Here is a 15,016-nt window from a genome sequence, read left to right as displayed (position 1 = left end):
AATCTGGCTTTTGTAATAAGAGAAAAGATCAATAACATATCTTTTTAAAAAAGAATCGATGAAGTTGCAAGTTATTATGAGGTCCGGAATCATAGAGGAATGAGGCAAGTGTTCAAGGTTAGTTGAGAGGTGGGAGACCAGAGGCAGACAGAGGAATTGAGAGGTGAAGCCCACTGAGACAGAAGACGCCTTCTTTGTTTCTGCCCAGCTGGGTTGCAAGAGATAGTGGAGCCTGGAGACCAATGGTACAGGCAGAATCCAGCAGGCTGCTCTGCTGTTGTACTGAGGAACCATGGGAATGTCCTTTCTCCTGGCCTCCAAGTGCCTTTCCCTCCGATGGCCCATGACTCTGTGTGAGCAGGGTATTATGATACTGTCCCCTTTTTGGAAAGGCAAGTACGTTCAATAATGGAGTGAGATGAGTCATAACTTTAGGGAAAAAGGTGTGATCCAATAGGAAATGGGATACAGTGTGTGTTTTAACATACTTTGTTCCCCTGCCTCCTGCTGACCTAAAATGACTGAGTTTAAGGCCCCTGGCTAGAGATATACTTGAAATAAGTTGTTTCGCTCATAAAATCAGGAGGAGGGGCAGCATGATGGAACACTGGAGGGCACCATCCACGGTGCCCTCGCTGAAACTCACCCTCCTTGGACATAGGAAGGAAGGCAGGGAACGGGAGGGCAGGGACAGCTGCCTTTGAATTCTGGGGGACTCGTGGTAGATACCCGTCAACGAGAGTTGTTGAAAACACAAGATGTGCTCAGGGCTGCTCCTGTCCCTCCATCTTGCCTTAAGGTCTTCCTGCAGGCCCCACTTCCTTGAATCCCATGAGCACATAAGCTTGCTCTTGGGAAGGCCACAAGGAAGAAATTGGGCTTCACCTGAGCCCTGGCAAACAGAAGACCCTGGAGGGTAGCAAGGAGAGATGGAACTGTCCAGAGCAAGACAGAAGTCAGGGTGAGCCCAGCCCAGGCAGGGACAGACAGCGGGTAGGCCACCCTGGCACTGACCTCTGGGCACGTCCATGGGGTTAAAGCTGGCCAAGAGGTCACGGCACCACTGGCGGTCGCCCTCCACTTTGCTCAGCCAGTTGTTGCAGTTGAAGTAGTAACGGAGGTGAGGCCGCTTCATGTCGGTCACAATCACACGGTCTAGGTACCAGCTGGCGTTCAAGCCTGTGTTGTCATGTTCAATCCTGGGGCAGAAACAGACACCCACATCGTCACTGGCGGACAAGGGTTTGCTCCAAAGAGAGATTCGATCATTTTGTTGTTGTTACTTTACCTCTCAAACCTCAGTTTCCTCATGTGTGAAATGGGAATATCTTATTAGTGATGTGCTTATTAACAAATGTTACATGGTTACATTGCCTGCAAGGAAATATTGCCTTCCACAGAAAATGCAGGAGTGCCAAGGCATGCAACAGGACCATCTTGTGCGTCCCCTCTCTCCCTGACTCCTGGACATCTCAGATACTCTCCTTGGTCCCACCACCCAGAGGATTTACCCATAGCCATCTAGACTGGTATTGTCCCTTAGAAATATCACATGAGCTGTAGATGCGAGCCATGGATGTAATTTTATGTTTTCTACTAGCCACGTTAAAAAAGAAACAAAAAAAACTAGTGAAATTAATTTTAATAATATATTCTAATCTATTTATCATTTCAACATATAACCATGTAAAATGTATTAATGAGATATGTTACAGTCTTTTTCTTGTACTATGTTTTCAAAAATCTGGTGTGTTTTTATATGCACAGTATGTCTCAATTTGGACTAACCACATTTCAAGTGCTCAAGAGCTACATGTAGCCAGGGGGACAGCTGTAGAGCACAGAATAAATCCAGACTCTTTAAAATTGAGCCCTCAATAACTTCCCCCACTTCCTATCGTCCCCCCGCCCCTCCATCCTCAGCAATCCCAGTTTCCAATCTGAGGTCAGTTTCTTCCCCAGAAATTGACCCATGAACAACCTAACTTTGCACTAAGCATCTCATCCCTGCCTATCGCAGTGAGACCTTTCCCATGCAGGCCTTAACAGGACAAGCATAATTTAAACTAGGACACAACCCCAACAGATGAATGACACATATGATGTACACAGAATGTATGCCTATATCCGACATAGAGCCAGGCACACAGTAGGACCTCAGCTTAGTGGTCACCTTTCCCCACACACTGACACCTTCTTCCCAACCCTAACCTGTAAGAGCTCCCTTTCTGCTTGTAACCCCTTTTCCCCCATACAAGCAGTGCTGGGCCCTCATGTGCCTCTTATTTCTCCAGCAAAGAGAGTTAATGATACTATGCTTTCTAGTCAGAGGAATAAAAACCAGGGCTAAACTTAGACAGCATTTGACTCCTAGGTGCAATCAGGCAAAAGATGATTTTGACATTCTGACAAATGGGCATGAACTTGAATGGGGGTAGGTAGCATGGGGGAGGAGGGTAAAAAGGGGCCACTGGCAATTGAAGGCTCTTTCTCTGCAACCAGACTGAGAGAGCTATCCCTCCCATCATATACACAAGCCCCTGCCCCTTAAAGACAAAATTGGAAACATGCTCTCTCAAAAGGCATCCTGCAACCTCTCTAACCCTCCTGCTAACACGCAACATCCTGGCATCTCTGAGACTGAGTGTCCTAAGCACAACTCCCTGAAGCCTCACTAACCCTAGGAGCTAGGCACCACTACTATAGAGAAGGAAACGGAAGCTAGGAGAAGAAACGGGTCCAAAGTCCCGCAGCTAGTAAATGGCAGGGCAGAAATCTGAACCAAGGCAATCTGGACTCAGTCTGCTGCTAACTGCTGTGCTAGTGTCTCTCAGAGCGTATCTGCCAAGTCTGTCAAAAACTGACTCAAATCATCTTAACTCAGAGAAGTGAATCTCTAATGGGGAAGTTTAGAGCACTGTGACACAGGGTGTGAGAGGAAGATTTGAGCCTTTGGTCATCCCTCAAATGACACCAGGAGAGTAATCAACACCCAGCAGGTGTCAATGGTGAAGTCAGTTCCTAATCTACTTGCCTTCATCTCACCCCAACCCTGGCCAGGGACCAGATGCTCACCTGATTTTGTAGATGAGGCCCACGTTGTTGGTTCTCACCCGGAACACATCAACGTTGGCTTTCTCAAAGGCAGATTCGCTCCTGCAATGAACGTGTACACGGTTAGCACAGATCAGCGCTTGGCTCACAGGCCCAGGAGGAAAGCCAAGGGCTGGCACCCCCTTCTTCCTCCACCGTCCCACTCCTGGGAAGTGCTACGAGCAACTGATCCCATTCTGAGATTCCTTTCTGACGTGACTTGGAGAGGAAGAGGGCAAGACAGTATTCATTCCTTGCTTTCACAACCAGGTTCTCGTGTGATTCTTGCCATGTGTCGCTAAGGCAAGCATGGCAGGCAATATTAGTCCCATGTTACAAACAAGTAAATTGCTAGTTGATAGCAGAGCTGGGACCAGAACCTGGCTCTCCCAAGTCATGATCCAATGCCCTCTGGTTGCTCTGGGTTGGGACAATGGCGGAGGAAGGAAGGCACGATGAATGCCGTGATGCTCTTAGGTCTACAGGCCTTCCAGCCTCTCCTCCTCCTTGCCTTGCTATTGCCGGAAAAATAGCAATGGCAGCCCCAAGTGGATGCAGAACTTGGGTGGGGGTTCGTGGTCCTGCCATTCCAACAAGAAAGGAAATACTCAACCCAAATCAGCAAGTGGGGTGGTGAGGAAATGCAAATCTGGCATCCTGCAAACAGTGCGAACAGAAGCAAGTACACCTGAGACGTTCCACAGTGAGACAGGTGCAAGTCCAGCCTCAGGAGCATCCTAGATTCAATCAGCTTAGATACAGGAGGGCTGAAGCAGCCTCGCCATGGGGTCCTCCAGCAGTGGAAGCCTGAATCTCACGTGGACATCTGCTCCATCTTCTGTGTGGGCCCGGACCCCTGCCGTTCCAGCCCGGGCCTTCCACAGTGATGTCTCTGTGGGGCTGAGAGCTGTAGACCTAGCCAGGGCCCTCGGCACCAGCGCCCAGCCCACAGAGGAAGAAAAGCACAAAGACGTATGCCTGTTTATTGGTCATCAATGTGTTTCAAAATAAAGAGGGAGGTGAAGGGTCTTCTCTCTAAGGCAACAGACTCGGACTCTCAGTCACAGAAGGCTTTTAAGGTTCTATAGCCTTAAGAGCTGTGACTCTGCCAACAGACCCACTTTGGTAAACAGCCTGCCCTGGGGAGACGTTTCCTCATGGTGGACATGTCATGCGACACGGACCTGTGGCACTCCTGAAACAGTGCCGAGCTCATGAAATCAGGTGAGAATGTGCACAGGGAAAGGAGGCCCCAAAGGTGAGGTCTGGGTGCAGAGCGGGAGGAGGAGAGAGAGGTAGGGCCTTGCCAGTTTTGCTGGAGTGCAAAGGCCCGCTCCTAGGCTTACTGCATGTACCTGTCAGAATGTCGCCTCTGAGGGTGACTAACAGCACACTGTGATTTGTTTCAGAGTCAAAGCAGTTATTAAGTTACTTGGAAAACATGTGAACATAGATCCTGTGCATCAGGGTTGTGTAAATAGGAAACGAAGAAATGAATGAGAGGTATTTTCTGTTTCAATATATGAGAAGGGAAAATTCATATTTATAATAAATAGACAAGAGTCTTTACCTCAAATAAATACCCTAAGAAACAAGTAAACTGGGAAGCTATGCGATGGATTATTATGCAGCCATTAAAAATCCCATTTTAAAAGATTTCATAAAACAGAAGCAAGTTTATGATATAGGCTTAAGAGGAAAAGCAGGTTAAAAATAGAACGTACAAATAGAACAACCAATACAAACAGGATACCAATTTCATTTAAAAACAATAAAGACTGGAAGAATTTATACAAAAACATCACATCTAAACGGTAAGACTATGATGGTGTGTTGGTTATTTATTCTGGTCTGCATGCACATTTTTAGTTTTCTGAAGGGAGCACATCTTGTTTTTTGTAATTATGAAAAAAGCACAGCACCCTGCTTCAGCAGCCCCCACTCCACCCAACCGGCAGCTGCCTGTGGAGTTTGAGGACTGCTGGCTGCATCTTCTCCCGGTGCGTGGAATTTGGGAGACAGCCAATGCCGGTGATGAGGGGAAGAGGATGGTGATTTGGAAAGCAAAAGACGAGGTGTGATTTGGAAGGAAAGCAGCTGGCTTTCTGGGGTGCCTCTGACAAGCTTTCCGGAAGAGAAGCTCCCACAGCTGCACGCAGCAAGGGGGGCTCCACGCCTTCAGAAGGCCCTGTGCACCGACCAACTGGATGCAGATTCACACATCCCAGGGAGTGTGTGAAACTGCTGACCACGGTGCTTTACAGTCACTCGGAAAACAAATATTAAAAAGCAAGATGGAGGAAAGTAGGCTGGGAGAGAACGGTCTTCCAGGATGGGCGAGGGAGCCCTCCGCATGGCAGCCTTCCAAGGCATCGCAGGGGACGAAGCAACCGTCCACGGTGTTCACAAGATGGAGACAAGAGGAAGGCCTCGCTCTCTTCAGAGGACTGCAAAGGACTCAGGGACAAGGCTATGCAGACTCCCTTCTCTCGGGGACAGGTCGGATTATCCCAAACAAGGCCCAACCCCAACCCATTTGGGGTCAGATTCTGAAATCCCCACTTCCGGCAAGTGCCTGTGGGTTTCAGAAAACTGACTGAGGATGCGGTGGAAACAGCAAAGGACAGAGGGTCCCTGGTCAAAGGTAACATTAGAAACGAAGACTTCCTCAAGTCCCCTGCTGGGGACTGCAGCTTCTCCGGGCTCCTGGTCCATCTGTGAATGAAGGCCAAAGCAGAGCACAGCCCCTGTGCATGCCCCGCTCCCAGGAGAGCCCTTCAGCTGGCACAGGGCATTTTAGCCACTAGCCAGGTGGAGCCAGTGGGCTAAATGCCAGGCATTCTGTGACACTCTCAGATGGTGAGGTCTCAACAGGAGAACCGTGTTCCGGAAGATACATGAGACTCCATCCTTTTGCCATGTTCTAAATATGTGACCCAATGTTAGCGGTGGTCCCGGGTGACAGGAAAGGGAACCCAGAGGTGGGCGCCACGGCGGTTAGCACTAAACTGGTGTGGGGGTTAAGTGGAGGTCAGCTAATGGGGAATGGAAGTGAACACGCCACACCCCTTGGGCCTAGGTGGGGGTCCAATGTGCACCGAGGAACTTAGACGCTGGACCACGAGGGCGAGGACCATCGGTGTTTTAACATCAGGCACCAAAGTTCTTCTTGTATTGGGAAATAAAAACCCCAATAAGCCATTTGCGAGTGGTAGATCAAATCCTGGGGCCGAGGAGGAAACACATGAGTGAGCAGGAATTGAGGGGAGAGAGAAAAAAAGGGCGTGGGAGAAACAGAAGAAACGCAGGGTAAGAGACATGGCCGGAGGCTGCAGAGAAAAGGGTCAGGGAGAAATTCTGGGAAAGATGGTGGCTTAACTTTAAGAGATTGGGGGACTTATCTAATATTCCATTTTAAGTTGTTTGCATTGCTGCATTGTGAACTCTTTCTGATGCCCAGAGCTACCAGTGAAGTCAGATACACTCAAAAATGCCTTGTAGTCTTCTGTGTGTGTGTGTGTGTGTGTGTGTGTGTGTGTGTGTTTAATGCAAAGAAAAGGGGCTCGGTTCCAACTGGCTTTGGTTTGGGGTGACACAGTGTGGCCAGGAGGGAGCAGCAGCAGACAGTGAGATGAGGGGTTTGGAGACCAGCAGGCATTCTGAGCAGACCCAGGGACCGGTGCGGGGGAGGGCTCGGCTGGCCAACTGCACCTGAGTCTCACAGAGCACAATGACTGCTACAGACATCTGCATCTAGGTTACAAAGATAACCTGGAATTCCTTGGAAAACAATGCTCCCCTCCCAGACCCGAGGTCTCCATCTTGAATCGACAAGGTCTTGGTGAGGATTGTGGCTCTGCCATTCTCTTTGTAGACATTTTCTCGGGTCTTGCAAACGCCAGAGTCCAGTCTCCTCCTTCCTCATTTACCTGCTCACCACGGTCACATTAATCTTTCTTGGCTGCACAGTAAGTCGAGCCTCCAGAGATCAGCTTCCAAGCAAGGCTTCTACTGTCTGATCCTCCCTGCCTTTTTGACCTTCCTCCTCTCTGCACCCCCATGAGCCAGCAGGTCCCCTCCCAGCCCTCGCAGGCCTCCACACTTATGCAAGCTGTTCCCCTTCTAAAGCACCATCTTTCTGTGCCCCTCTTCTCTGAGTCCTTTCACCACGTGGGGCCCAGATTACGTGTTCTCCTCTGTAAAGTCTCGCTCTAGCCACACTGATCCCCCATCAGTCACTGAGCTCTGACTATCTGTAAGTAACGAGGATAGATGCTCGAGGCACAAAGCAAACCTCATCCTCTGGTTCCAGCTGGCATCTCTCTAGGCATCACCTGTCTACTCTCTCCAGGGCAAACGGCTGATATAGCAAAACGCACCTGCATCCTTGAAGCCACCTTTTTCCATGGGCTCCTGCAGAGCCTTCTGGACCAGTCACACTGGGGTCCTGGTCAGACCTGTGTCACTGCTGCCCTACCTGGAGCAGTATACAGATATGGGAGAGACCCCACCAGCAGCCCTGTGGGGTCATTGGAGAGACTGTGGGGCTAACCCAGAGAAGCTGGCTGCCTATATGTGGTTTCAGCTGTGCCTGGAGACCTCCTGGCCTGGCTGACTCATTCATGCCTCAGACTCCTTAACCACAATGCAGTCTTTCCTTCCACATTGAGAAGAAAAGCTGGCACTCAGACTCCCAGGAATGGGGACTCAGTGACAAAGCCTCACACAGGGTTATAAAAGGTGGTGATGGGGGACTACCTGAGAGGTGTTTTGACAAATGAAAAAGGTGAGGATGAAGAGTCTGAGGATACCAAATGCATGAAAGAAGGAAAGACAGTGAGGAACTACCAAGAAAAGAGAAAATGGTGTTTTTTGTTTAAAAAATACAGGTTGAGGAGTCCAGAAACCAAGGTGGCCAACTCCCCAAGGTCTACTGGCTTCTCTTTGGACAGGTGCACTCTGGGAGGTCACATGGCAAAGAGGATGGACATTTCATGTATTCTCTTTACCGTGCCCACATCACTGGAGGGAAAGACTTCCACGAGCGAGTCACTCTGCGGGGTAAGCAGCACAAGAAGGCGAGTACCCTGTTCTGTGGAAATGGACAAAACAGGGCGTTACGCCTGCCTCAACGCTGCAGCCTTTACCCCTCACCCCAAATTCGGGGGAAATGTGTGACACAGGGCCTGGTCATTTTGCCAAGCACAGAGTTCGGTGAGGTCCTGGCCGGTGGACCCCGCCCCTCCACAGTTTTGCCTGCCATCCCTGGAGGAGCCAAGCCATAAACCCCAGAGGTTACAACCTGTAACCTCAGAAAACCTTCCAGGGAGACTCCCACACACCAGCCAGGGCCCAAGGCCACACGCTGAAGGAAAATGTCCACATCAAAAACCTGGGGTTTGTGGACTAGATTTACCACCAAAAAGCTCCAAGCTCTGAGCTGCTCATTGCTCTTCTCTAGGCCTCAGTTTCCCCATGAATGTCTGAATTAGATTCAGCAGTTTTCAAGTTTCTCATGGCTATGGAGCTCTTGGTGCAAATAGAATCTGACTCAGAAACTTGGTGGTTAAGACAACCACAAGTCGAGCTGCTCTGGAGGAAGGAAGGATGGGGCATGACGGGCCCAGAACCAGCTGATCGGTCCCCTGTACCATTCGGCACAGATTAAAAACCCGCTACCTAAACCATCCATAAGGCCCCTAGACATCTCTGGAATTCAGTGATTCTGCTAAGTGCTGCTGTGTATACGTGTGTGTGCACGTGTGTGGTAAGGAAGAGGATTAAAGAGAGAGCAGCCCCTGATCTCAGTGGGTTACAATGAAATGGAGGACACAAGGGACACGCACACACACGCACACACGCACACACGCACACACACACACACACAGGCTCATCTACACAAACACACACAAAGGCATACACAATTGAAGTATATGCTTGACTCGAGTGCATGTTAGCTGGCAGCCAGGTTTAATGTGATGCTGGTTCTTGTTTAAGCTCATGGCTCCCTCACATGCATGACCTTGTCTCCTCTCCCCAAAAGTCCTATGAGTTTGGCAAAAGAGGGGTTACCACTTCCAGATGATAGACGAGGGAGCCAAGAGATTTGGCCAAAGCTACATGGCAACTTGGTGGTAAAGCTGGACCTAGACCCAGGTCGTTTTGGTCCTGAGTATTTATTCTCCCACATCAAGGGATAGCTAATATGAATTCTTGGGGATTCTGAGATTCCAAGTAGGCATTCCTTCCTGCACGCAAAAAAATCAAGAGAGGGGCTAAAGAAGGCTGGCAGGAAATCACTGGGAGAGATCTGGCTGACGTGTGGTCTGTTATTAGCAGAGGCTGGTGCCACTTAATATGACTGTGAACACACGTTCTCTCCCTGGGTTCCAGAACCACATCAGCTCTGACCACCGGCCCAGGACCCCACCAAGACTGATACTCACTTGCTGGTGAGATGGAGCTTAGGAGAGAGCCCATTCTCTCCAAAAATGGTGATGAAGACATTGGCGTCTGTCCCTGCACCACGAACATCCCCCGTGGCTGTGACTACCTCGTACACTGGAGGAGGGAAGGAGAAGACAGATGGCAAGCTCAGAAGAAAACCTAGAATCTTATGTGGGCTTGGAGAAGCCACAACTCCCAGCCACAAAGGACTCTGTGAAGCCTTGTTACAACCCTCGCCAAGTCCTGCTGTGAGACCAAAACCTCCCACTTAATGCTGCTCACTCATTTTACAGGCATGGAACCCACAGGCAGGAGGACAAGCCCAGGTCACATATTACACAGTGTCAAGACCAGAGCCCAGCCCCAGGCCTCTGTGGTCTTCCCAGCACAGTGGATGGGCACCCTCCTAGACGTGACCTTTTTCAGAGCCTGCGCCTGGCTCTCACCTTCCTCTCTGCTCTCTGCAAAATGCAGATGCCTTGCCAGCCCTCACCTCCCATGACCTCCTGGGGATTGCATTGCAATCTCAGGGTAAGCCACCCCAGGGCTGAGTGATGCAGAGCTTGTCCAGGAGTCCTCCTCTGCCAGGGACACCAGTTACCCTCGTTGTCCCCTTGAAGTTTGTTCTGTTTGCTGTTGACACCTTTCCTTTCAATGCTTCTGGTTCTAATGAAGGTCATCAAGACACTGTGACGGGGAGAAAGGAAGCAGTACTTCTGTGAGACTCCCTGTCTCCTGGGAATACCAAAGCTTTAGTACTTCCCAGTCTATACCACAGGGGTGCCTGATCTGCAAACAACTCCTAGAGCCCTGCCCCCCAGAACAACTCTGGGACCTGAAGTGTTGCCTGCATGGCTTGCATATACACTGGGGCATTTCCAAACCAAGTGTCCACAGGAGAATGACCAGCATCGTAGAAATTCTAAAACCTCGTCACAGGAGAGAGGACATAGAGGCCTGGAGATGCTTGGTTTGGAGAAAAGGAGAGTCGTGTAAAGGGGAGGGATGAAGAAACTACAGTCGATTTAAGTGTACACAGCTACTTCTTAAATGGGACACTAACCATTAAAAAATTGATAAATTGGACTTAACTCAAATTAAGACCATCTTGAGAAGGAAAAGGCAAGCCACACATTAGAAGATACTTAGAATGCATATCCAACAAAGGACTCCTACTCAGAAGACATAAAGAATTCACACAAATCTATAAAAAAAGTACTACGCAATTTTTTAATGGGCAACAATTTGTTTAAAAAGTAAACATATGCTCACCATAAGACCTAGAAAATTCCACTTTGAGGTATTTACCCAAGAGAAATAGGCACACAAATAACCATAGCAGCTTTATTCATAATAGCCTTAAACTGAAAACAACCTAAATGCCCACTAGTAGGTAAATGGAGAAACAAATTGTGGTATATTCAAACAATGGAATACCACTCAGCAATAAAAAGGAATGAACTACTGACACATGTAATATAAATGAATGTCAAACATATTACACTGACCAAAAGAAGCCAGGCCAAAATCACTACTACACACAATAATACCATTCCTATGACACTCTAGAAAAGACAAACATAATCTATTCTACCAGAAAGCAGAACATAGTCTCCTGGTGTTAGGAGTGGAGGAGGAATTGACTGAGAAGTGGCACAGGAAAATTTGGGGTGATAATTTAAGTATTCTATATACAGATCTAGCTAATGGTTGTACAGATGTATACATGCATCAATCCTCATCAAATAGCACATTTTAAATCGATGCATTGCCTTGTAAAGTAAATTATATTCAATGAAGTTGAAAAATGGACAAAAGACTTAAACAGGCATGTCATAAAAGAGGATATCCAAATGGTCGATAAACTTATTAAACAGTGCTCAGCATCATTATTCATCAAGGAAATGCAATTTGAAATTACAATGAGATACCACCATGTACCAACCGGAATGGCTACAATTAAAATGACTGACAATACTAAGCACTGGCAAGAATGTGGAGCCATTGGGGCTCTCCTACATTGCTGGCAAAAGTGTAAACTGTTATAAGCCCTGATAGCTAAAAATAATGTCCACCCTATGTCCCCGTACTTCTACGTCTAACTGTAAATCCAAGAGAAATGAGTGCATATATCCATCAAAAGGTGTGGACAACATCTGTATCAGCTTTACTCATAATAGCTAAAAACTGGAAATAGCCCAAGAGTTCATAGAATGGTTAAATAAATGGTGATATATTTATAAAATACAATAGTACATAATAACATAAAAAGAATGAACTATATAACATGCCACAACATGGATAAATCTCTCAGATATAACGTTGAGCGGAAGAGAAGCTATACACAGAAAAGTGTATGCAGTATGATTTAATCTATATGATGTTCGAGAACAGAAAAAAACATGCTTGGTGACAGAATCAGGAGAGCTGTTACCTCTGGGAAAGAGAGTGAAGGAGCTTTCTGGAGGTTAGAAGTGTGTCCTGTTCTGGATGGTGGTTACACAAGCATGCACACATTTAAAAATTCATCACACTGTACTTTATAGGTTTTGTGCTATTAAAATTTAAAGTTTTTAATTAAAAAAAATCTCAGATATCTGAAGAACTATCTTGTGGGAAACAAATATCTTGTGGAAGACACAAAATTCTGTTTGCCTCCAGAGGGAAGGACCCCAACTCGTAAAGATCTCTTATCAGCAAAAAGAATTGTAAACAGCAACATAGGCTGCTCCTAGCACAGAGCCCGGCAAGTGAGAGAAGCTCAATAAATAATTACCTGGATGAACAAATGAGCAAATAAATGAATGGATGAAACAATCAATGAAATGAGTATGAACCATGGAACGAAATGGACCATTATTCGAATCCCAATTCTACCATTACCGGCTATGTGATTTCAACCAAATTTCTTAATGAGCTTCAATTTCTTCATTTCTGAAGAAGGAATAATTTCTTCCTTGAAGGATAATGGTAAGGATTAAAGGAAATGAAACAAAAAGTTTTCAATGTTCAGAGTCACTGACCTAGCACTTCTACTTCTGGGAATTTATCTTACAGACACTTCTCCACAGTTGGATGAAAGATATGCATTCCATAAGCAGTACACTTATCATCATCATCATCATCATCATCACCACCACCACCACCACTATCATCATCTCCATCATCATCTCCATCATCATCTCCATTGCTGTCTTCATTGACATCAATAGCCATCTCATCGTCACTGCGTTATCTCCATTAACAATATCCCCAAAGAAACTGCACTCAGGGATTGTACTCCAGCAAATGCTGGGCAACCCCTATCTGGGATACAAAAAAGGAGAGAGTACCAGGGCTGGAAGCTTGCACAGGATGGCCTCTGGGGTCACTTTTGATCTCAGATTCTCGTATGAGTCATTCTCTTCCCCTCATGAGCTCTGTCTCAGTCAGGAGATAGACCCATGTGCCAGGCTCGGCCTTCCCTCAGAGCACCGAGGGAGCTGTTCTGCTCCCTGTGGCTACTGGTGAACTCCACTGTAGCCAGGAGGTGATCTGAGGAACAGAGGAGGCAATCTAGGCCTCTTCTTCTTCCTCCCCGTCACATCCACCAAGATTCTCCACGTAATTCAAGAACCCAGAGCTCAAGGGAGCAGATGGGAGTAACAACGATAGTGCAGGTAAAGCTGAGCATGTGATTGTTGTTAGCATCATCCAAATTTATCATCAGTGTCCTGCAGCTGACTAGAGCACTCTTGGGTCCCCGTCTCTTCAAAATATATGAATGGTACCCACTTCAGCTTGCTCTTCTCCAGCTATTTTTACCACAGTCAGAATTGGGCAGTATGAGAGCAAGGACCAGGCAGACCAACTAGATTCAAATCCTAACTCTGCTACCTAATAGTTTTGTGATCTTAGGCACCTTAACTTCACCATGCCTCAGCTTCCTCACCCGAAAGAGAAGATAATAAGAACCCAACCCATCTTCGCTGAGCCTGGGTCTCTGCTGGGAGTTGTGTGAAGAGGAAAGGCAGATAAAGAAGGGCCCCACACTCCAGCCCAATATATCAGACTTGCCCGAAACAAGGGAACAATTCAGAATCGGATATAATCAATTGTAAAATGCACTGGAGTTAAGGAGGGCTTCATGGAAGAGGGAGACCTAACCTGGGCTTTCGAAGTTAGATTAGGAAGGAGAAATGAGACGATGAACAAGCCCAAGGGCAGGCACGGAGCAGACATTCAACAAATATTTGGTAAGTGAACAGGTGAATGAATGAATGAATGAATGAATGAATATGGTGCTTACAGGAACTAGTGAGCCACTTGGGAGTAAGTGTTGAGAATTTAAATGCCTTCAGGGACCAGACAGGCAGCATCAATGGATAAAACACACCAAGTATGAGATGATAGGGAGAGGTGGAGACTGTGAGGAACTGGAAGTCCACAGCCTCTAAGCATTCACAGACAAAAATATTTGTAAATATTTTAAAGGCAGAACAAAACAAAACAAAAAATGTCTGCAGGCCAAAACTGGCTCCTGGGCTCCCAGTTCATCCTCTCTGGCAAGAAGGCAGACCATTTCAAAGCAGCTCCCATAGACCCCAGAGGAAGATGAGACTGAAAGGACAAGGCCTTGGGGTCCAGAGCAACAACTGCCTCTCCACATGGACCACTACCTCCCCTTGCAAAGCCCCAGGCCCCCATCTCCATTAGTCCTGGTGGGCAGTAGCCCCCCAGACTCCACTGGACATGCCACAAGGGGTCAGGCCTCTTCCCTTCACAGTCAGATCAGGCTCTGCCTGAAGCACGGTCAAGTCAGGCTCTGACTGAAGCACGCCACACCGTGGAGACCAGACTGGAACGTGGCTCCTGGGATGTGTAGGGACGCGGGGAATGTGGGCACGGCAGTTCTAGTCTATTCTGTGCTGCTAAGACTGTGACTAAGAGCAGGTCGCCTCTGCACAGTGGGGGCCGTGGTGTAATTCCTGCCTTGCTCACTACAAGGGGGTGTAGTACAGACACAATAGGATAATCTGTGGGAAAGCAGTTGGGTTGGAACCTAAACTGCTCCCTAAAGCTGGGACAAGGTCCTAGGCACACGCCGCCCCGCCCCTGCCCCGCGGGCCAGGCCCGGCGCACCTTTGGCCTTGTAGTACTCATGCTCCAGGCCCTCGTCGTCCTCCGAGGCGTAGTTCAGCAGCTCCCCCTCGTACATGGCTAGGAAGTCAATGTCTTTCTTTCTCCTCTTTTTCTTCTGGGGCATCATTTTGCCCGCTGTCTCTTCCTGGCACTAGCTAGCTCACTGCGCTCACCTCCCTGCACCTCCTTAGACCTGCAGCCCTCAGTCCCTAAGCTCCGGTGCCGTCTCGGTGGGCCAGAACGCACGCTCGGGTCCCCCGTGCGCGCAGCACGGCTCCTGCTTCCCTCTCTTATTTGGCCTCTGAGCCGAACCTCAGAGCCTTATCTCTGCCCTTCTTGTTCCTGGCCCCTCTCT

The 15,016-nt window shown here is 48.0% G+C and overlaps 1 protein-coding gene across 2 annotated transcripts in view; it reads right to left on the bottom strand.

Annotated features, from left to right (window-relative positions):
- Positions 1-14,788, bottom strand: part of LOXHD1 (lipoxygenase homology domains 1) — a 146,079-nt gene extending 131,291 nt beyond the window's left edge. For both annotated transcript variants that reach the window (XM_023530906.1, XM_011361105.1), the window contains exons 1-4: positions 14,662-14,788; positions 9,540-9,654; positions 3,076-3,156; positions 1,015-1,199 (exon numbers count right to left, since the gene is read on the bottom strand). In XM_023530906.1, coding sequence (XP_023386674.1) covers positions 1,015-1,199; positions 3,076-3,156; positions 9,540-9,654; positions 14,662-14,788 — 508 coding nt within the window. The remainder of the gene's footprint in view (positions 1-1,014; positions 1,200-3,075; positions 3,157-9,539; positions 9,655-14,661) is intronic.
- Positions 14,789-15,016: the final 228 nt, after the last annotated feature.

The sequence above is a fragment of the Pteropus vampyrus genome, unplaced genomic scaffold, assembly GCF_000151845.1.
Source record: "Pteropus vampyrus isolate Shadow unplaced genomic scaffold, Pvam_2.0 Scaffold3, whole genome shotgun sequence".
NCBI classification, from domain to species: domain Eukaryota; kingdom Metazoa; phylum Chordata; class Mammalia; order Chiroptera; family Pteropodidae; genus Pteropus; species Pteropus vampyrus.
Note: the sequence above shows the minus strand (reverse complement) of the source record. Positions and strands in the feature narration are given on the sequence as shown.